Source organism: Ictalurus punctatus, chromosome 7, assembly GCF_001660625.3.
Source record: "Ictalurus punctatus breed USDA103 chromosome 7, Coco_2.0, whole genome shotgun sequence".
Taxonomy (NCBI): domain Eukaryota; kingdom Metazoa; phylum Chordata; class Actinopteri; order Siluriformes; family Ictaluridae; genus Ictalurus; species Ictalurus punctatus.
In genome coordinates, this window is record NC_030422.2 from 22,498,095 (window position 1) to 22,522,290 (window position 24,196).

The 24,196-nt window shown below is 39.1% G+C and overlaps 1 protein-coding gene across 4 annotated transcripts in view; it reads right to left on the reverse strand.

The window, feature by feature from the left end:
- Positions 1–3,145: 3,145 nt before the first annotated feature.
- The window catches only part of gigyf1a (GRB10 interacting GYF protein 1a), a 39,573-nt gene continuing 18,522 nt past the window's right edge, over positions 3,146–24,196 (reverse strand). For 2 of the 4 annotated variants that reach the window (XM_017471840.3, XM_053681431.1), the window contains 23 exons: positions 22,384–22,479; positions 22,006–22,120; positions 21,607–21,715; positions 20,910–21,103; positions 20,568–20,770; positions 20,299–20,419; positions 18,083–18,256; positions 16,625–16,770; positions 16,090–16,249; positions 15,147–15,313; positions 14,162–14,262; positions 13,974–14,006; positions 13,344–13,444; positions 13,167–13,240; positions 12,939–13,073; positions 11,927–12,109; positions 11,404–11,570; positions 11,132–11,295; positions 10,805–10,965; positions 10,317–10,364; positions 8,926–9,070; positions 5,075–8,434; positions 3,146–4,968 (listed from right to left, as the gene is read on the reverse strand). In XM_017471840.3, the coding sequence (XP_017327329.2) occupies positions 8,367–8,434; positions 8,926–9,070; positions 10,317–10,364; positions 10,805–10,965; positions 11,132–11,295; positions 11,404–11,570; positions 11,927–12,109; positions 12,939–13,073; positions 13,167–13,240; positions 13,344–13,444; positions 13,974–14,006; positions 14,162–14,262; positions 15,147–15,313; positions 16,090–16,249; positions 16,625–16,770; positions 18,083–18,256; positions 20,299–20,419; positions 20,568–20,770; positions 20,910–21,103; positions 21,607–21,715; positions 22,006–22,120; positions 22,384–22,479 (2,865 nt within the window). In that variant the 3' untranslated portion in view covers positions 3,146–4,968; positions 5,075–8,366. The remainder of the gene's footprint in view (positions 4,969–5,074; positions 8,435–8,925; positions 9,071–10,316; positions 10,365–10,804; positions 10,966–11,131; positions 11,296–11,403; positions 11,571–11,926; positions 12,110–12,938; positions 13,074–13,166; positions 13,241–13,343; positions 13,445–13,973; positions 14,007–14,161; positions 14,263–15,146; positions 15,314–16,089; positions 16,250–16,624; positions 16,771–18,082; positions 18,257–20,298; positions 20,420–20,567; positions 20,771–20,909; positions 21,104–21,606; positions 21,716–22,005; positions 22,121–22,383; positions 22,480–24,196) is intronic. The other 2 variants (XM_017471841.3, XM_017471842.3) reach the window with 2 other exon arrangements.

A 24,196-nucleotide genomic window follows, 5' to 3' on the forward strand; every position in this document is an offset into this window, starting at 1 on the left:
GCAAATTGGTTATATACTTATATGTACCTCGTAATGTGCTATAGAGAACAGTTTTGTTCCAAGGAGCTAGGCCCATCCTGAGCCAAGATATTCAGGTTTCCATAAACAGTTGTATAACCAAAATTTGTTGTGTGCCATGACACAAAGATGGCCGTCGTAGTTAAACCAAGTATTAAAAAAAAAAAAAAAAAAAAAAAAAAAAAAAAAAAAAACCCAAACAAACAAAAACAAAAAAAGGTTGAGTAACCTGCATTGGACCACTTAAGATGGAATGACCCAAAGATGAGTTATAAAATACTATGTAATATGTGATAAGTTTTATATAATATACCAAAATACTGCTTAAAAGTATTTTATACAGTCCTCTCTAAAAGTATTGAAACAGCAAGGCCAGTTTATTTGCTTTTACTATATACTGAAGACATTTGGGTTCGAAAGCTAATTGTGAATATGAGACAGTAGATCAGACTTTCAGCTTTTATTTCCTGATATTTACACCTAGATGTGTTAAACAACTTAGAACATGGCACCTTTTGTTTTAACCCACCAATTTTTCAAGTGATGAAAAATAATGGAACATGGGACAGGTGTTTCTTGTTGCCCAGGTGTGCAGTGTTAGATTGTTTGAACAATTTGTAGCTCTGAATGTCTTCACTTGGTTTGAGCCCTGTGATTCACATGTGAAGATTGCATTTGTTGTTACAAAAGGATAAACCAACATGAAGACCAGAGCTGTCTATGGGAGAAAAGCAAGCCATTCTGAAGCTGGGGAAAAAAGAGAAAATTGATCAGAGCATAGTCAATATAACAATTTGTCCTGAAAAAGAAGGAAACCACTGGTGTACTAACAACCAGACATCGAACAGTTTGGCCGAGGAAACCAACAGCAGTTGATGACAGAAACTTTGTGAGAGCTGTGATGAAAAACCCCAAAACAATGACATCACCAACAACGTCCTCAAGGCACATGCAAAGGTATTACAATCCACCATTGGAAGAAGACACTGAGAGCAGAAATATAGAGGCCATACCACAAGATGCAAACCACTCACCAGCAGTAAGAATCGGAAGGCTAGATTGGAAATCGCAAAAGAAAAAAAAGATGAGTCATCAGTTAAGAATAGTGGTGGTAGTGGCATGACTTGGCTTGCATGGCTGCTTGTGGAACACGCTCACTAATCTTTATTGATGATGTAAATGATGTAAACTCATGATGGTAGCAGCAGAATGAATTCAGAACGCTACAGAAATTCGCCTGTAGTTGCAGTCATTGCAAGCAAGGGATGTACAACAAGGTAACCCCTTATGGTGGCTTAGCGGTTAGCTTTTTTGCCTCACACCTATGGGGTTGTGGGTCTGAATCTCACCACTGCCCTGTTTGTGCAGAGCTTTTCCAGTCTTCAAATGTCCAGTTTCGGTCAACAGTTTCTGAAATACTCAAACCAGCCTATCTGATACCAATATACATGCCACTTTTTTCTTTATTCTGATGTATGATGTGAACATTAACTGAAGCTCTTGACCTGTATCTGCATGATTTTACTGCATGCATTGTGCTGCTGCCTTATGATTGGCTGATTGGATAACTGCATAAATGAACAGGTGTTCCTATTAAAGTAGACAGTGAAATGAAAGCAAAAATTCTGATCTATCGTCTCATTAATTTTTGTTTTATCTCACACCCAAAAGTCTTCAGTGTATAGCAAAATCAAAAGAACTGGCCTTGCTATTCCAATACTTTTGGAGGGGGCAGTATAGTAAGAAGCTGTATCTTACCAAGAGTCATTACTGGAAGAATCAATATATTAAAATCACAGAATTATCAGATAAAACTTTATCATTCCAAGGACTCAAAGTGTCAAAAGCTTCTAGACCTCTCTGGAATCCTGGTTCATTCCACATGAATCCTCTAGATAACAGATTATCTGGCTTTTGTGTTTTATGTTGGTGTTTTCTGTGAATCATACTGTACGTTTTCAGTGGTGAGCCACTCAAGGACATAGTAGGTCCCTTTTACAATTTGACTTCATTGTATGTTTGGAATCATTATTCTGCTGATAAGTTTAGTGCTCAGTGAATTCCAGCTTATATAGTCAGGACATCACATTCTTCTCCAAAACAGCTTAGCATAGTCAACAAATATTCTAATCAAATTTTCATGTGGTTCTTCGTTAAAGGTGAATTGTCAGGCCATTGTGAGGCTTTGCTTGTTTAATGGATCAATATGTCTGTAAGCATTGTCTCTGTTTTCAGCAGTGTTTCTATTAACATCCAGTTCCTGGATATTTCTTGCACATTCAGGCAGGTTTGCTGACGTACCATCCATCCATCTTCTATAAAGCTTATCATACACCGGGTCTCGGGGGAGCCTGCAGCCTATCCCAGGGGACTCGGGGCACAACGCAGGGGACACCGGGGATGGGGTGCCAACCCATTGCAGGGCACAATTCCATACGTGCACATACACACACCCACACACTCACTCCGGACAATTTGGAGTTGCCAATCAGCCTACGACGCATGTCTTTGGACTAGGGGAGGAAACCGGAGCACGGCGAGAACATGCAAACTCCATGCACACAGGGCAGAGGTGGGAATTAACCCCTCAATCCTGAAGGTGCAAAGCAAACATGTCTCCCCTCTTGTACATGGTGTGCCAAATGTGTCCTAGAATGTACAGTGGGTTGTAAATTGTCTATCCAATTTGTGGTATTTGTTATTTATAGCCTATGTGTATCAGCTGATAGACACGCATACCAGCCTTTCCCTTGTTCCAAAAATGGCAAAGACAACACTAGCTGTAATGAAATCATTTCTTCTAGTCCATTTTCTAATGTTTGTAAAAAGTGCACAAGTATTTATGTCAGTTGAACATTTAAATACCATTTACAGATTTACAAAAATTTATTTTTTAAAGTGTAGCTTTACAGATCAGCAAGTGATGAAATAGATGAATTGAGGTTAAGTGATCATACAAGTTTCATTATCTGATTGATCACAGACAGTGATGATGATCTTTTAACTGCTTGCATTTGTAAATAATGAATGTTCGTCTGTAGTCAATACAGATTTTTTTCAACCAGATTTCTGAGCAAATATAAAAAATTTTCTCTAAATTTAAGAAAACAGAACAAAACTCGGAACATCTTCCTTAATGATAGTCATTTATTAAGTACTCATATTTTCCAAACAAAAACCCAAACTATTTACACTCATTAATCTGTACGTTATCGTCTATTTTCAGTAAGATTTAACCTTTTATATTTTAAAAGTTTAACTACAGGACAAACTTAACAAGTAGAATGGGAATTAGCAAATGATTCATTGCATCACCTCCACTACAAGTTACATGCAAATGTTGAAGACAATGAGATTCCAACTCAATACTGATCTCCCTTCGTACTAAGACTGTGGGAGTTGAGAAATATCTGAGAAATTCCAGATGTTCCTGCAATCATTACTCAAGTGTATGGTTTGGAGGATAGGTTTTTTGTTTGTTTGTTTGTTTTTTTGTCAAATTATGATCAAGCCCACAGCTGGCATGGGTACATGTACCTGCAACCTTTGTTATTGAAGATATGTGATCTTTACTGAACATGGCCATTCATGCATGGTAACCCATCATCCTGATCACTCCCATCATAATCTCATTAAACTAACTAGTTTAATTAATCACCACCCATAATAAAAGGGCATCATGCACATAAAGAACTCCAATCATTTTCACAGACATTACAAAGCAGAACCATTCTGTTAGATAAATCATCACTGCACGTCTCTGTTTAACAGCACTGACACGGTGTTAAAGCTGCATGCGGCTCAAATCCTTGTCAAAAAATGACCAAAACCGGCCAGCAAAGTTAGACAGTAAATTCAGTTAATTCCACTACATAATCTACTAATCAGTCCAAACTACATCATCATCTTTAAAACAATGCCTCATTTTTCATCATGCTGCATGTTCTGCAACATAAATAAGTCTCAAACTATTTAGTTAGAATTAGCCAGATTCTATCTAAACTGACAATACGTCTTTTAATGTTAAATTTAGGACTGAGGGGATTTGTAGGTCACATACACTCCACACTTAATCCTCAACCAAAGCTCAGGAATAAAGATGGGAGTAAAATCAAATTTACTAAACATGTTAAGCATTTTTCCCCAAAGTACAGGCTTGTCTGTACAGTTAAGGCATGTCCTAAAGGGGGCAAAAAAAACCAAACCCCAAAACAAATCACACACGACAGAGAAAAGCAGTAATCGCATATACAGTTTACACAACAGCCAGGAGCCGTGCGTATGAAGTCTGTGTGTGAATATGATTTAATCAAGACAGCAGCTGAAGGAAGTGAAGTTTGCGTTTGATACTGGATGATGACCATGCTTACATGTGTGCTTAGCGGACCTCAACATGTTTGTGTGTGTTAGCCATGTATGTAATTAAGGGTTTTAACAGTTTGTACAGGTATTGACTGTCATAGTTCAGGAATTCCAGTATCCTGCTCTCCGATGAAGTTGATCACCTACTGAGGGAGCCAGCAAGCCATGGAGGTACATCACACTCCTATCAGTTCAGTCACTTCACATCATGCAGGAAAGGAGGTGACATCTAAGTGCAGGTAGCATCTGTAGTCTTCCTCAGAGACAGAGGCAGAGAGAGAGAGAGAGAGAGAGAGAGATAGAGAGACAGAGAGAGACAGAGACAGACAGAGAGAGCGCGCGCGCGAGAGAGAGACAGAGAGAGACAGAGAGAGCGCGCGAGAGAGAGAGAGAGAGAGAGAGAGAGAGAGAGAGAGAGAGAGATAGAGAGAGCGAGAGCGCGCGTGTGAGAGAGAGAGAGAGATAGAGAGAGAGAGAGCGAGAGCGCGCGTGCGTGTGAGAGAGAGAGAGGGAAGAATAAAAGAAGAGATTAGGAGGAATGAGAGAAAATCCGGCCACTGTCCTTGTTAGAAGCTCTGGGATACTGGTCTGAAAAAAACCAAGAGACAGAGACAAGTGTATAACATGAAAGAAATGGAACAATGCCTTTTTTTTTTTACATGACATAGATGTACATTCTAATTAGTGCAATTACCAGACAGACAGTTCTGCTGCTGCAGTCACAGGCGACTCCACGCTGAAATTAATCCACAGCTGTACAGAAGCTTTGTTCATCTCCTCAAATACTCGTCTACTCCTTAGACAATCTGCACAATCCGCTGAAATAGTCTCTGTTCATCAGCCAGAAACAAGCAGTTCATAAAATGTTCTTTCCTGCATCTCGAGTGCTTCCACAGGAAATCTCCGAAAGGCCGAACATGGAGTAGAAGGTATTCCTCAACATTCAAAATGTCTGATGTCTTATTAGCCTACTTCATTGGTGTGTGATCAAGATTATGTTCAGTTCTAAGAATTGCTGAGTTAACAGGACCCAAAAAAAAAAAAAAAAAAAAAAAAAAAAAACATCACTTATTTACATGTTCAGAAGGAGGGAACAACATGCCTGTTTCGGTTCTCACTGGAGGGGCTTTAGCTGGATTTGAAGTGTCCGGCCAGCCATGCTTCTACAGCACCCTCTGTCTTCCTCCACGTGTTCCCACAGGTTCCTCACAGTTTTGAGTGTGTGAAAAGTGCATAGTGAGAGCATCGAGGCAGTGATCGTTCGCTCGTTATCTTCAGAAGGATGACGTCAACTGCTGCGATACTCCCTTCGTCCACAAGGAAAGAGAAAGGCTAATTACAGTCCCCAGGCAATGTGGACAGAGCTGAGGTCATGAATGTCCCTCATGTTCTTCTGCACTTTCCAGCATGTCACGGACATGTCCATCTTTGTATTTTCATGAAACAAAATCAAAATCTAGAGGCCAGTTCTAGATACTCTGGGGAAGAAAACTCTTAAAGCATCAACAATCGCATTCATGCATTTCAAGGTACCAAAAAGAAATGGCCTGTGCTGTTTTTGTCCTGCCCCCCCCCCCGAAACACAAACTTTTTCTCTGAAAAAGTATTTAAATCCACTGTGAAGGAAAAAAAAATAAAAAATAGGCAAAAAGTAAACAGAAACAAACAACAAATTCAGTAAACAAAATACAGTCAGCTTTGTAATAACTGCTTCTCAGCACCCAATCCCCAAAGTCACAAGTATGGAGACTTTCTGTATGCCACACCCATTTCACAAGGGGGTGGGGCATGCCGTCATGTGATTACTACAGCAGCTCCTCCCCAAATGTTTCTGAATCAAGTGACCCACCCTCCAAAAAAGGGAAACATCCACAAAAGTCCAAGTGTTTTTCTGTAAACAACCAAAACTCCAGTATGGAATAGATTTTTTTTTTCTCTCTTATCAACATAGTCATAATGTTTATATGAACAGGATTGTAGAGGCAGTGTCTTCTGGCGGTAGTCGTCTTGATTCTCCATCTGCTTGCTGAACAGGCATTTGAAAAAGACGCCTTTCGTTCCATTCCAACATCCGACTACGTTTCCATGTTTGCGTTGAATAATAAAAAAAAAATTCCTGCTTCACTGCTTTTTTTTTTTTTGTTGGATTTTTTTTTTTTTTTATACCTTTTTTGGAATACATTCAATATTTTTTTTTTGTAAAAAGACACAACACACTTCACATGGTGGCAATGAAACTAAAAACTACAGGAAAATCATTTCAAAAAAATAATAAAAAAGTAGCAGCCCCAAGTGCTCATTTGTAGTCCAAATACTTTTAACTTGTGTGTATATGTGTATATTAGAGATACATATATGCCATAACAAAGAGTCAACAACAAACAAGTAACATTAGATGAACATTTTTGTGCACATTTTTGTGCACTTGCACAGTTTGATGGGATCTATTTAAGCCAGTCATTCACTTGCTCTGGAGTAAGAGAGTGGACAACAAGGCAATGTGAGCCACATCCCCAAAAAAATGTGGACAATCCTGTCAATGGACTATCCCCAAGCTACACTAGAAGAACTACAGAGAATGGTGTGCACAATGCACAAAGCTCTTGGTTTATAAGCACGGGAGTCTCTTTACTGAGACACACTCCCTAAAAATAATGTCTCAATGGCAGCAATGAACTCCAACCACTCGCCCTTTAAGTTCGTAGGCACATGTGTGGACAGAAACTCTCTCTCGCACACACACACACAAACAGACAAACATACAATCAAATGCACGCATACACAAAACCTCAGGACTTGGCCCATAAGCCTACTAGAGGCACTGATACGGGTGGTGGACAGAAGAGGAAAAAAGGAAAAAACACTTGCATGCAGAGCACTGCTAAGTATAAAAGAAGCTAAAGCTTTTTTTCTGGTTGCATCTACAGCTTTCATATCCGTCTGGGGATGAGGAAATGACCCAAAAAAAAGAAGAAAAAAAAAAATAAAAAAAGGATGGGTTGTGCCATTGCCCTCTGTCCCCCTCAGTCAAATACACAAACATGCTGCAAATATACAACACAAACATACATTCTCACACACTTTTTACTCATGAAGTACAAAATTCTAAGTTGCTTGAAAAATCACAAAATGGCCTCGTCATTTTATACATCTTGGTAAGCAATGTAAAAAAAAAACCAAAAATAAATCTGTGCAGACCGGTATGCTTTAAACGAACACACCCACTCACTCAGTCACACACAAAAATATTATTCTCCATAACATATATCCTAACCTATTTTTTGTCATTTTCTCTCTCTTTTTTTTATACAAGTGCAAATCTTCAAGTTTTATGAGCAAAAATCTTATTATTTTATATAGCTTTTTATAGAAACTTTTTTTTAAAGAAAGAAAGAAAGAAAAAGAAAAAAAAAACAGAAAAAAAAAAACAGTGTTTGTCTTCAAAGAGAATTTTGTCTTTTTCTGATACGGTTTAAACAAACAGGACGGTCCCCCATTATCTCAACTACCTCCATGTCCAGTTTTAGTCATACACACAAACACACATTTTTATATATTATGTGGGAATATTTCTGAATCCATACCACATACCTATAACATGTAAAACCTTCTTTAAAAAAAAAAAAACAGCAAAAAAAAAAAAAAACCCTATCTATATACCACCTTCATAAAGTGCATTAGTTTGAATAAGGTGCTTATTGTGTAAGTGCCAGAAGTTTAATCACCCCCAAGTATCACCCCCCCACCCCCCACCACCACTACAGAGGAAGCCTGAAGCTGTAACGGGTGTTAAGGAGCAACACTACTCTATTTACACCCAATTTATACTTTAGCTGCAGTTTCCTCTCCACACACCCCCACTCTCTGTTTATCCTGGCTCTTCAACCCGCCCCCCACCCCCCAAACCCCAGCAGTGCACATTGGACTTGCGGAGTCTGATTAGTTGGACCCGCGGAAAAAGGCCTCAGGTAGCTATTGCTGTGGACTCAGTAATCCTCCACCATCTCCATCTCACTCAGGCTCATCCGATCCGCTGCACCATGGAATGAGTAACCTACACACACACACACACACACACACACACACACACACACACACACACACACACACACACAGACACACAGACACACAGACACACAGACACAATGAAACCACTAGGGTTAGGAAAGGACTAGGGTTATTGTTTTCAAAGAATATAGAGATACCTTGAAACCTTACGATATTTCGATTAGATCATCATAGCGTGAAACCATAACAACCCTACCGAGAACTATAGTATTTAAGAAATACTGAATTAACATCCAGTCCATGGGTTTAGACCATAAACAATGTGGGGCAGAAATACCCCTTCTATCACTAAATAGGGACTACCATGTAGAGGGTGCATACATATTGTGCATAGCATAACAGATGGGCTACAGTCAGTAATCTTAGTCCTACAAAGAGCACCTATTATTGTATCTATTATCGACTGGCAACACAGTATACAACACAGAAACTGCTTTAAGTAAGACTGTATAAAGATAGAGAGACAAGCAAGTGTACCTAAAATGCTAGGATCAGAGTGCAGCATCATGGGCTGTTTCTTCTTCAGTTTCCCAGCCTGGTCATAGCCCATCCCTCCCTTCCCAGAATGCACTGCCTGGAACATGGACTGCAAAGCAGCAGGGTTCATACCTCTCATAGAATCCTGGACAGACAAGGAGAATGAAGAGATATAGAGATCACATGATCAAAAGTACAAAACAGTACAGTAGTCACCTGTGCACAAAAATTAGATTAGATGATTCTTTTAAATGGAACGGTTAAATTTAAAGACGATCATTTTTAAGATGAAAAGATGACAAGGCTACATGACTGCAATATACTATAATATGCCTAACTGCACCAGAGGACAGTGAGCCTCCTCTACCCTAACTTGGTGTGTGTGTGAGCTTTCCAGTGTGAATAAATTTTATATATATAATCCAGTCTGTATTTTTGTGATTGCTTCATACAGCTGGTGGTTTATGTAGTTGTGCTGAAGTGTTATCAGGGTCCTTTAGCACTTGAGAAAACATGAGGAGACTTCTAAATTAGAAGTAAAATGATACATGAGTTCTATTTTTTTATACAGCTTACAAACAAAAATATTACTCTTGTTGGCAATTTCTCTTCCAGAACTATTGCCAGAACCCAAAAAATGGTCATACTGCACTTTTTTTCCTGAGCATCATCAGAACCTTTTCTGCATCACTCAGCTCTTTTACTGACAGCATAACCACTGGGAAATGGCAGTGGATGAAGCACTATGTCTGACAGCGAGGGGAGGGTCGCCACTTAGAAAGTTTGTGACAGGGGCTTCGGAGCGATATACTAAAAATTTTAAATAAGGGATTATTTTTGGTCAGAGGCCTCAAAATATCCATTTTTATACATTCTTAATAAATTCCAATAATGTATTGGTAAGCAATGCAAAAAGTGCTTCTTAACCTAAGCAAAAACTGGGACAGTGTTTCCATTGCATCAAAGACATGATGTGTTTTGGTGAAGCAACATAAACCTGAGAAGGAGCCATCAAAAGAATCCTACTGGACACATGGAGATTAGTAACATTTGTTCTATAAGCAAAGCATTTGTCCTTTGGATGATGCTGTAGATGGACCTCTCGAAATACAGTGGGGGAAATGACAGCAAATGACACAGCAAAAAAGTATTGAACATGCTAAGAAAAAGCAGTTCTCCAAGGCAAGGAACCAACTGAAATCCACAACCTTTGAACTGAAAATCTGATCTGATGTCATTTATGCAGATGTATAGAAAATTCTGAAGGGTTCACAAACTTTCAAGCACCCCTGTATTCTTCAACCACAAACACTGTACATTTAAATTCTGCAGAGTATTAATTCTAAACCAGTAATTTTTTATTTGTTCATAATGCGGTTTAGGTGTTTTACCTGCAGAGGAAAGCTGTTCATGGTCAGTCCACCCACCTCCTTAGAGAGCTGGCGAAGAGGAGATAAAATGTTAAACATAAATCACACACACAGACTTTAAAATTACTGGCATCCTTGAAAAAAGTTTTCATGAGATTCATTTGTGGTTAGTTGAAATATGCGAGGGGATATCTTTTAGAAGAATAGTGTTCATCTCTCCAATACAGTTCACGAGCAAGTAAAAATCTATGCTACGAGGCATGTGGTGGACCCAACACCTTACAAACTTGATTCAATCTTTATTTTGTCTTTCGTCTACAAGTAGTTTATATAGCTGTTTAAGTTTGAATCATTATGTCTATGTAATTAATTTCAATCATTTTTAGATTCTTTTGAATGGTGCCAATAATCCTGGACTTGACATTTTAGTCTGGATAAAGAACATATTGCTAAATAATACATAACTGATTAGAGCACCATCTCTTTATCTTATGTAAAACCTCACAGACCTGCTGCTGCCTCTGATGGTTGGCTTTCTGTTTGGCACGGCGCTCCAGAAACTGCTTGGCAAACTCTTTGGCTTCCACAGTGTCACCTAGATAGGAGCGGATAAAGTCCAGTACCTCGTACGGCGACTCCACCTCCTTCAGATATGCCACAATAGTTGCCACTGAGAGAGAGAGAGAGAGAGAGAGAGAGAGCGCGCGAGAGAGACACATAGAAATCACATAAGAAATAATAACACACTAAAACACAGAACACACAGATAGCCAAAAAAGCATAAAGGAAGGTAAAATAAGAAATAGTGAAATAACTGAAAAAAGAGGTGTGTTTACCATCCAGGGAGGAGTTGGAGTTGTTGGCAGAGGTGTTAAGGGCATGTAGCATCTGCTCGCACCATGTGGTAAAGCCATCCTGAGCCTTCATACCCTGCAAGAGCTTCAGTAAGCGGTCCTCATCCTCAGTCCGTTTGCGGCGATTCATCATCATGTACTGATCACTAAAGAGAAACCTTTATGAGAACGGTTTTACACAGAATACTCCAATAATGGCATATTCAATATAAATCTGGATCACCTGTTGGTGAGGATGTGTGAGTGTGTAGTACCTGAGTGAGGGGCTACTGCGGCTGTTCTTCAAGCCCATGCCACTGCGGAGGGCACTCTGGTTCTTTAGGGCCTCGTCCCAAACCCCCATGCTGCCTCCTGAGGGACTGCTGCCACCAGCTGCCTTCCCATCCATGCCAGAAGAACTCCACAGACTCTCTGTAGCCCACTGCAAAGGAAAAGACAACACAAAAAATAATTACATTTAAATACATGCCAAATAAAAGCATCAACATAATTTTTTAATGACACATTGTTTTGCTACATATAGGATGCAACATTATAGCTCAATGACCCAATGTAGACAGACTCCTTTTATTACAGATAATGGTCTTATTCAAAGGTGAACATGTATACATAAACACAGCCACACCTGTGACACAAGAGTTTCAAAGTAAAATGCAGAGCTGCACTTTATTCATTTTATTCGAAGCTTAATAATTATTAATATAATATTAATAATAATAATAATAATAATAATAATAATAATAAAGCTTAATAACGTGTGTGTATGAACTGGCTTACTCTCTGCTGTGGGGCTCTTTGCTGCTGTTTGTAGAGTCTCTCAGTGTCCTGTTGAATCTCCAGCGAGTTGATGGACTTGCCCTGCTTCCCCAGTCCAGGCACTGGGCCTGTGCTCCAGCCTGAGCCTGTGCTGGCAGCCCCCTGACGTGGAGCCTGCTGCAGTAACTTCATCAGCAGCTCCTGCTGCAGTACAGACAAAGAGGCAGAGACAGAGATGAAGAGAAATAATAAAATACTCACACAACTAACACAACTGCAAGCACAGTAACATTGCAGGGAAAATGAGCAAGTACCCGAAAACCCAATAAGTGGGGAAAGGTGTTCTTGAAAAAACAATGTAGTATCCTGTATGTGTCCTCAACAATAACAAGCAGCATGTCTTTAGCCAACACTGAACCTGTTAGATGGGTTGTGTTAGCCTTGCATTTACAAGACATTATTCAAGTGTTGCCAGTGTCTATTTTCACCCAACAATACACACTGAAATTTTTGAAAGACATAGACACAGCGTAGGTCTGACTGCAAACGAATAACAAAACCTCTCTTTTTATTCTATTTTTACAGTGTTAGGAAGACAGACAAAACTCCATGTGAACAGCTTTGGTAATACTTTCTCTCATGACTGCTTCATCCTATGACATTTCTGAATATATTATATATAGCTGTGTATTTTAAATGCTCATTGGTAGCATTCAATCACTATTACTTGCAAACACTCATGTACCCATGACCAAACCCTAACTGGCTGACATTATAATTTGTCTGAGTAATAAAAATAGCTCTAGCCATAACACCTCCTTGGGTGTGTAATGCAAGAGGTGGCATGATTTAGGAATGAGTAGAAAGCAAAGTTAAAAAAACAAACAAACAAACAAACAAAAAAACATCAAACCCATCAAGACAATTTTAAATCTAAATTAAAATTAAATTAAATAATCGTCCCCTGACTATTGATGTCTCTATACACGGCTTGGACCACGTTACCGCATTAGAGACTGTTGGCATTCCTCACCTGTTTGCGCCTGAAGAGCTCTTCCTCCTCTCTCCTCTTCTGTTCTTCCTGCTGCTGTCTCCTCTTTTCATCCCTTCTTTTTCTCTCTTCCTCTTCCCGCTTAGCCCTGAGTTCAGCCTCTCTTCTCTCCTGGAGCTGAGCCACACACAGATATACAGTGTTAATTGAACTGTAAGTTAATACTCATGTTGTTAATACTGTTCAGTCTGCAGAGGGCGCTGTTCTCACCTTCTGAAGCTGTTCAAGAGTTGGACCCTGAGTAGAAGAATTCATTGTTAAGTCCCATAGACTGGCCTCACCACCTAAAATAAAGGGAGATAACCTTTTTAAAAAATGCTGCTCTGACAATATGTGCAAAAAGCAAATGAGTGAAGTAACCTGCAATACGAAAATCTGTGTGTTTACCTGTCGGCTGTGAGGCTGAGGTATGCATATCCCACATGGACCCTGTATCTGGCACTGACAGTGATCTGTTCATCGAAGGCATCATACCCTGCTCTCCGCACCTACACATACCACAAGTTGAAATTTTAAAAATCATTCTAACAGTACATATATACACGAGTAACAAATATGAGTGGTCTAGAAGTAACAGGCCAATAGCACCTAAAAAACTAAACTTCACCTGCGATTTCTAAAATAGTTTCCCACATTTCCAATATTACACTAAAAGCATTTAAAATACTACTAAATAACTCTGACCATTTTAACCTTGCTGTCCCTGGTCATTTGTTTTCTGTAATCCTCCATTTAAAATGTTAAGACCGCCGCGCACTCCAAAATGCCTTCTAATTTTGACATCAAGTATGCTTAAGCGATGATATAAGCCAACACTATCCTGTTATGTGTAACATGATATTGCGAGCAGTTCTCCAGAGCCCAGATCTGACCCCATATTCGATTTGGAACACTTAATCTAATCTCCAAGGAAATAAACTCAAATTCCATCTATACATTGCTTCCCAACTAAATGTCCCGCCCTGCTCAAAAATACACAAAGTTTCAAAATCATGTTCTTGTTGTCAATAACTTAACCTGAAAGATGGCTTTTCTTTGTGCTCCGTTTTTCTGTGTAGAGAAATTGATGGGTGTGATGACAAATTGACTCTTATAAGAGCTCCAAGACAGAAATCCAATGAGACTGACAGGAACTTTACCTCTATGCAAACAAAGATCAAAAACAGACAGGTCTAGAGCAAAGAGACATTTCTGCCTCAACACACCTGTTAATAAGTTGGAAAAACTGATGCTGTTGCAGTTGCTGGTAGAGAGCAGCCGTAGCAATCTCTTGCTGCTTCTTCAGCCTGTCCTGATCCAGATTACACTGATGGCACACACATATACACAGGGATTAATATCTGTAGTCTATAAAGGGGAGATGGATTATACACAGAGAGATCATAAGGAATGATTCCAACAGAAGATTAAGTTAAACTGCATTTAAAAATCATACTAACTTTACACCACAGTGCTGCTGAAACCTTAAATCGGAAGGTATTGATTCATTTTCTAAAAAACCCCAAAAAACTCCATTACAGTGTCAGTTGGAATTAAAAACCTCGGATTTATATAAATGCGCTTGTTCCAATACGTTATTGTTTCAGCCAGTTCACAGGAACTTCTACGGCAGATGCTTCACATAATTTAAGGCTACGAATTAAAGGGTGAAAAAATGTGTTATTTATCAAAAGACAAAATATATAACTTTAGATGTGAAAGCTTTCGTTAAGTGGATGTTAATTTGATAATTGATGGAAAGAATCTCAAGTGTCTGCACTTTCCCTCCACTTTCCTCTTTTCAGGACTGAGCTTTCCGATTTTTTAGTAACATGAGAAGCTGCAATTTTTTTTATTGTCTCATTAAGTTTGAGAGAGAGAGAGGGGCTGTTGAGGGATTGACTGTACTCAAGAAAGTTATCCTGTGGATGTGCAACATTAAATGTACCTGAAGACATAAAAAGTATGATGCGTCTTTGATGAAGAAATTAAAAATGTTAATTTTTAAAGTACTCCAGGAAAATAATTAAAATCAACAATAACACCACAGCTACCTCCGTATACCAGCACACCACAAGGTATTTTATTCCTTATGCAAGTAATGGATAGAAGATAAATGCAGTGGCCTCTTAATATGTACCCTTTCCCTTGGGTAGAACTGGAAGAGTGTGATTTTTGTGTTTCTGTGCATGACTGAATATGTATACTCACCAGCAGAGGCGGTGGGGAGGGGCCAGGTGCAAAGGGCACCCGCCCCCACATCTTAATAACATCTCCCAGAGGCTGGAAGCCCTCGTCACAACCACGCTTCACCAGCAAAGACATGCTGAAGTAGCCTGCCTGGAACCACTCACACATTTCCACTGTGCTAAAGGGGCCTACAGTGAGCCAGACAGGACGACAACACAAATAATATTATAAAAGAATACTTCAAAGGGCGTTTAGAGGCATTTCAAAAGGGGTCATGTGACAGAAACTGTGGAAAACTATTTAAGGGATCATTGAGTGATCTGATTACTTCAGGTGTTTCCCCCTTAATTATGCACCACATTTGTAGTGCATATTAATGGACATTCCCATGTACTGGTACCAGTTTAGGTACCAGTTTACTCAAAACTCTTATAATGGATATCTAAGGGAAGAAAATAAACGTTCTGAAACACTGAAGAATTAAGTGTTCTATAAAAACCATTAGAAGGCATTTGAAAATCTTAATTTTAAATCAGTATAAATGTGTCTTTTCCGAGGAAAGAATTTTGAGTCATGTGTCATGACTGTAATAGTGTAGGTCTGACTACACACGAATAATAAGTAAGTAACCTGAATTACTCTTTATTCTATTTTTACAGTGTAATGAAGACATAAAACACCACTTGAACAGCTTTGGTAATACTTTCTCTCGAGACTGCTTCAGCCTATGATGTTTCTGGGCATGTTATATATAGCGCTGTGTATTTTAAATGCTTATTGGTAGCATTAAATAACGTCCCTTAGAGTTTCATAAGCAAGTTTTGAGTAAATGTGTTTCCTGTTCTTAACCTGGTAGAGGGTACTGTGTCACCCTTCTTTTCAAATGCAGTGTATTAGAATAGAGGCTGAAAGACATTAATTATCCATTTCCGCTTGCGTGGTATGTGCATGTACATGTACCTACCCTGAATCTCTCCCTGTGGGTCTTTGTAGAACCACTTCATGGCAGAGTCGTGGGAGAGAGGTAGGGCGGCTGCAGTGTTTCTGCTCTCCTGCAGTGTTTGGGTGAAACACTCTTCTTCCAGAGATGTGTCCTGAAGAGCTGCAACCATTTTCTCTGCCTCCTGTGTGAACACACAAATCACAGCAACATTTGGGATTTTTAAAAAAAAAAATGTATTAAACAATACTAAATTTTCTACACACACACACACACACACACACACACACACACACACACACACACACACACACACACACACACACACATACATACACACACACATACATACACACACACATACATACACACACACATACATACATACACACACACACACACACACACACACACACGGTAGTATCTACAAAGTGAAGCAGTGATAACTGGAAGGTCGACAGAACACAGCTTATACACATGCAGGTTATGTCTAGTCAAGGTGAGTATAAATTTTCATTTGCTGGAACATTGCCACAGTGTATTAGAAACTTTCCAATACCTGCTGCAGGTGCTTCATGCCCTCATCATCCTCAGGGTCGCCCCCCGTTGGTGGGAGGTCAGTAGCAGCAGAGGAAGAGGAAGGAGGGGATGAAGGCAGACTGGAGGAGGCACTAGGACTCAGCTCAGACACAGGATCTGATAACACTATAGCACATACAGACAGAAGACAACACATTTGCATTAAAAATAGTTATTTACAGTTACTAGATAATACAAGTGACTACATAGAAAAGTATCCAAAATGATTCAGCTAATATTTGGGATGCACTGCTCTAACACCAAGTACCAATGTTAGACTAATAATGAACAGAAACACTGGAAAATGTCAAATTGATTTGATGCAAATCCAATTCAGTCTTTTTCAAATATAATGCATAATATAAGTAAGGAATAATTAGAAAATAATGTGCAACCCCGAGGTTGTAATGCGGGGTCAATTATTCCGCTTATACCACAGTTACCACACCTCAAGACATTTTTCAGATGTTTGTGTGTCAGGTTCTTTTCCTTCAAATGCTTCTGTGAGGAAATAACTTATTACGCGTCCCATCTCAAGCCTCCGTTGCTAATTACAAAACGTCATTTGAGAGCTAGTAACAGAGGCTTGAGCCACTGATCTGCAGTTACTGGAGAGGGGGAGAAAGAGAGAGTGCGAGAGCGAGGAGATAAAAAAAATTTTCCCGTTGAATGCTGATAACAATAGAACAAACAAATAAATAAATATCAATAAGCCTGCTTGTTCACAAGGTTTTTCTTGTATTACTGCAGAAAATAAAACGAATAATAATAATAAAAAAAAATGTATACTTGTTTACCGGCTTATTTACCATGCTCCCTCACGTGCTCTCTCTTTTTTTCTTGCTCTTGGTCTCTCCCGTAACTGCATATCAATGGCTCAAGCCTCCGCTTCACCTCATAGCCACATTATTTTTCTAATAATTAAACAGCCTGTCGTCAATTATTCCTTACTTTTTTCTGGAAAATAGAAATTGTCGGTGTTTGTTGTTAAATGTGTGTGCTGTGGTGGACAGTAGGCTAACTTTTGTTATTTCAGTTAACTTGGCAAAGTGATATGGAACTGTAAGGCGGGCAAAACCTGACTAACTACTTTAGCTGTACATTTACTGAAAATGAACTGCACACCGCAGAACGTCTGTCAGCCAATCAGAATCTAGAAATCAACAGTGCTGTCGTATAATATAATGTAATATGATTTCATTTCCTATCCTATCATTAGCCAGAGGACTAAAAAAAAATTTAAATAGTAATCTAGCATCAACACGTTTTGCAATTATTAACATGAATACATTTCATATTAGGATCAGTACTGGGCTTCATCTGCTACTCACAGCACTGATATTGGCATATCTAAAATGGGGGAAAAGTACTGGTATATTCATAATATTACATTTTAAAAGTAATAAAAAGGAGAAGTGTGGAACTATGCACCGAGTACCTTCACTTGGCATCTTGCTGGGCATGGCAGGTATGGGCTGAGGATCCTCCAGACAAGTGGGGGCAGCAGTGGGCATGGGCTCGGCCTGAGGAGCAATGAGGGACATGGAGGAAGGAGAGGAGGGAGGGAGAGATTTCACCTCTACCTCACACACAGCTGCAGAGTCGGTCTCATCTAACCATGGAGAGGGAAGAAGGTGAAACGGTGAGTATGATCACTGCTAAACAATAATTGGGCTAGAGCTGCAACAACAAGTTGATATGATCAATAATAATCGATTACAAGAATCATCGTCAACGAACCTCATTACTGATCAGTTCGTCTGCGCATGACACGGGGTATATTTACTCACTACGTTACTTCTGATCCAAACACACGATTCAGAGAGTAAATACTAAAGTTGTGTCCGAAATAACGTACCGTACACTTACATTATGCACTGTGTACTCTTCCGACAAGTTTATGAATTTTAGAAGGGTAATCTCTCAAATGCAACACTAGCATGATGTTAAATGCACGCAATACAACGCCACTAGCTTTAGCAGAATACGCAGAGTCAATGAAAATGACTTTGTTCAATTTACTGTTTGTCACCATTACCTTTTATGCTCAACATGACCTCAACCACCAACAGACGGAGGCGTAATCATCGAGTGACAGCAGAAAAAAAGCATATGACCCTCTAAGTCCTCAAAGGCAGGGGAGCATTTTATATTAAACACAGTGAAGATCAAATTTAAAAAGCGGAGCTCATGTAGCACAGAAAAACGGCAGTGATGCACTAGCACAAACATGTTTACATCCAAAGTGCTACATGGTCTGGAAGGGCTTGGTGAAACTGGTGCGAGTTGCTTAAAAGGTTTAGTTTAATTCAAGTTTGTCATCATTATATGCTGTATTTGTGCTTACAGTGTAACTTCTGTAGGAGGGAGGGATGTGTTAGTAACGAGGCCACATTGCTCCTGACTCGCAGTGTAGACGCGGTGATAAACAGTATAACGCAAGTACGATCTGTGATGTCCAATTAAAACAGTGTGATCAAAGTAAACGCAAGTAAAGCAATAGGCTTAAAGGCAGTGAGGTACCGAAAGCATACGGTGCAATCAAAGGGAGATTATATTATTAATTTATGACTGTAGTTTAATTATCAGCGCTTTTTTGTGCATCCATAAAAACAATGCATAAATGTTTTATACACACACACACACACACACACACACACACACACACTAAAGTGGAAATTGCTAAATAACTTTAGTGTTTATTTTAAATAGAACACAAATAGAATTCTTTCACTTAAAATATAACTCCCCACTGCAGCGGTCTTAATGGGCAGCGTTTCAGGGTTTTTCAAATCAGTATATCTGTGTTTTGTTACGAAACAGGGACTTAAATTTTTACAACGCTGTATTTTCTCCTTGGCTTGGTTCACTTTCACAAGACAACATTTCAAAGCATACCAAAATGTGTTCATTTCCAAATTCAGTTATTTAGTCCTAAATGAGGTGTTCATACTCTGAGGACAATTTCCATTTGCATGAATTCATTGCTCTATGGAACAAATAGATGAAATATGTGGCACATTGAATTAATTGCTTGCCAATTATATGATTGTTCTTGAGTTCAATAGTCAGTTATTCATTCTCAAGAAAGTAGTCAGAGGAAATCTGGTTTGTCTGTTTTCATATATATCTGTGTATTTCTGTAAATTTGGTTGTGAAGGTCATGAGTTCAAATGCCAGTACCACAAAGCTGCTACTACCGAGCCTTTGAGTAAGGCCCTTAACCCTCAACTGTTCAGTTGTATAAATGAGAATGTAAGGTCACTCTGGATAAGGGTGTCCGCCAAACGCCATAAAAGTAAATGGATACTATACCAGCTGAGGTACGATATGGTTACGGTATCGTGACAGCCCTATATAATATAGGGCTGTCATAACCATATCTTACTTCAGCTGGTATGTATACACCGTATATATATATATATATATATATACACATACATACATGCATACATACATATATATATATATATACACACACACACACAAACAAACAAACATATTTTATTTATACATACACACACACACACATTTTATTTATACACACACACACACACACACACACACACACACACACACATATATATATGAAACAAAAAAAATAAAAAATAAATAAAAACACATACATACATAAACACCAACTTTCCCTCTTACCTCTCTCGGCTTTATCTCCAAAACTACCGTCTTTGTTCTCTCCATCAGTACCACACTCGTCCTCATCTTCTAGACCTTGAAAATCAAACTCCTCCTCTGGAATAGGGTCCTTAGAACCCTTCTGAATGTGTGCATGTAATATTTTTGAGAGACATAGGAAGACATAAGCAGGTAGAGAAGAAAAACACAAAAAAGTCTTAGCATGTAACATTTGTACAACACTTAAAATATTAAGCTACACACAGAGAATGTCACACACTCAAACACACCTTGATGGGCATGAATGCTCCAGAGGAGTCAAAGGTACCCATCTCTCCTTCTTCTTCATCAGTGCACCACTCCGGCAGTCCATCTCTCTCGTCCTCTGCTCCTTCACTTCCTGCTCTCCTCCTTCCTCCCTCACTCCCAAAATCAAACTTTTTACGGCGAACCTCACCATGTTCCCGCCAGCCTGCTGAACGGGGGCCACCATCTTTCCAAGACAGAAATTCAAACGTGAAGGCTACATATTATAGCATCAGACTGCCAATATTAATGGGGAAACGTGAAACATACTCATTGTGCACTTAAATTTTATTCTTTCTTTCGTGTTTGTGCGCATGTGTACGTACCATCTCGACGTGAGCCAGCCAGTCTCCAGCTGCCTCCTGGGTCTCCACCTTCCTCCTGCTCATGCTCCTCTCGCAGTGTGCGCCAGTTATCACTGTCTGAACGCATGAACTCTTTCCTTCCCCCAGAGGCCACTTCCTCAAAGCCAACACGCAACCCCTCCCTACGCAGAGGCTTCTCAAAGCGCCTCTCACCCCTACACACACACACACACAAAATGAGAGATTAAACAAAAACAAAAAAAAAGCTCTGACAACTTGAATGTGGTATGCCACTTCTAAATTTAGACAGATTCATCAGACAGTGAGACTGAAGCTCTATTCAAGTGATTCACGTGCTTAGTTTTACCACAGGAATAAAGTATCTGGACAATTTGTGCTCACTACCACAGATGTATCCCTAATGTACAGGTCAGGCCTATTACAGGTTGAATCATCACATTACTGTGAGGCTTATTTAAACAAATCTATTATTAATGAGTGAGCTCTCAGTTTGGCCAAATACCAAATTATACATGTTCTTAAGACTTCTTATAAAATACCGAAATTGCTAGTTTGTACATATTTAGCAGTCTCTTAAATCATAGCGCATTAACAGGTAAACAAAATCAATATTTTGTCATTTGTGTGTTAAAAGCACAGTTTTCCATCTAATCTGTTCCAGAGTGGCTGTATATAGAAATGCTGAGGATGGTCATACCGGTCGTCCCAGCTCTGGCTACGGTGGATCTCTCTAACACTCCTACTGAAGCCCACCTCTCCATCCTCAGTACTTCTTTGGTAGAACCCACTCTCTCCACGGCCCCTGCCTATACACACAAACACACCAATTTCTTACACCTAAATATATAATGAATCACAGTACAGAGAAAAGTATGTCTGCAAGTCTTTACACAGAAGTTTAAAATGGCGCTGCAAATAAATACTTACTCTAAAAGGTCCATCACTGAACAATTAAGTCCCATCACATTTCGTGTGCTTATCTTTAACTTTGTGTTTCTTTGACACTGAACTCTCTCAAACTCTACTGCTAGATAGTATAAACCTCACACTCATTGGTCCACTTATCAATAATCTGGGTTTTCCCTTGTTCACTCACCTCGGCCACCTCTCACACTGCCTCTGCCACGGGCCACACTAGCAGGAATGGCCCCACCCCCTTTACCCATAAGCCTCAGCACAGCCACACTATTGACAGACATTGAAAAATTCCGCTGCAGAAAAAAATCGAGACGGAAACATTGTTACAACCAGGAATACAATGGAATATCACATCACAAATCATAAACCTCGGAAAAGTAGAAACTGATCGACTTTTTTTTTTGTCTGCGCATAAGTATACTGGATGTTTACAGGGAGAGTGATGGTCATGTGTGTGTTTGGAAAATAAAAAGTTATAGTGTGACCTAATTTTCTCCGTTTTCTTTCAAAGAAAGACACCACTATGAAGTGTGTAGTGTGTGTGCATGCTTCTAACCTGTTCTTCCTCAGTTAGAGGCACCAGTGCCAGAGGTTGCTGAGGCTCATCCTGCAGAATAGCAGCAAACACCTTATCCTGCATGTCCTCTGGGATCTACACACAACAAGACAACAAAAAGAGGCTCATTAATCCAACCCATTTAACTTAACCAACATTTAGTACAACAATCGATATTACTGAGCTGCCATGATGCATTTTAGACTGTTCTCAGGTCATTTAGGCACATTACTGCATATATCCACAGTGCTGTCAGCTTCCCTATATATATATATATATATATATATATATATATATATATATATATATATATATATATATATATATATATATATATATATATATATATATATATATATACACACACACACACACACACACACATACATACACACACACATAAGTGGAGATGGATAGATAAATAGATACAGAGTCTGAACACTCTGCAATTCTGTGTCAACTCAAATCACACAGGGACATGAATAAACAAAAATGATGCAATCACAGGGTGGGGAGATTATTTTCCTATAACAACTTGCCGTTGTTTGTATTATACCTCTCATACCACAGCAATTTGCCATGCCATCATTTCTTTTATCATCTTGATGATGAACAAATAAAAGTGTTTAAAGTAGATTTTTTTTTTTAGATTCTTTTATTAGCGAGTGGAGTGTATGCTATACAAATCACTGCAAGTTAGTTACTATAGAAACAACAATACAGTGCCCTCCACTAATATTGGCACCCTTGGTAAATATGAGCAAAGAAAGCTGTGAAAAATTGTCTATTGTTTCACCGTTTGAGCTTTGTTAAAAAATATTCACAAAAATACTCTACACCCATGGATATCAAACAATTGCAAACACAACAGGTTTGTCCCCCCAAAATATCTTTGTTAAATATATGTGTGCCACAATTATTGGCACCCGTACGAATTCATATGACAAAAATATATTTGAAGTACATTTCCATTGATATTTAAAAACATTTTGGTACACCTGGGTGACTAGGAACAGGAAATTGTTCAACCATGACTTTCTGTTTCACAGGGGGTATAAATACAAGGTGACACTGACCAAATTTCCTTAGTAATTCATAACAATGGGTAAGACCAAGGAATATAGCTGTGATATGTAACAAAAGGTTGTTGAGCTTCACAAAATGGCAAGTGGCTATAAGAAAATGGAAAAAAACATTGAAAACGCCCATTTCCAAACTGGAAATGTTATGAATCAACCTGGAATTGCACGTGTGTCTATATTATCTCAACACACTGGGAAGAGGAAGGTTTGAGTGGCCAAAAATCTCCAAGGATCGCAGCTGGAAAATTGTAGAAGTTAGTTTCATCTTGGGGTCAGAAAATCTCCAAAACGAAGGTCACCTATATCACCACAAGTTGTTTGGAAGGGTTTCAAGAATAAAGCCTCTACTCTCATCCAAAAACAAACTCAAGCGTCTTCAGTTTGTCAGACACCACTGGAACTTCAAATGGGACCGGTTTCTATGGTCAGATGAAACCAAAATAGAGCTTTTTGGCAATAAACACCAGAGGCAGTTTTAGGGCACACAGAGAGGTAGCCATATGGAAAAGTACCTCATGCCCACGGTTAAATATGGTGGTGGCCCTTTAATGTCTTGTGGCTGTTTTTCTGCCAGAGGACCTGGACATTATGTTAGGATACATGGCATCATGGACTCTATCAAACATCTATAGATATTAAATGAAAACCTGACTGCCTCTTCCAGAACGCTTAAAATGAGTCATGGTTGGATCTTCCAGCAGGTTAATGATCCAAAACATACCTCAAAATCA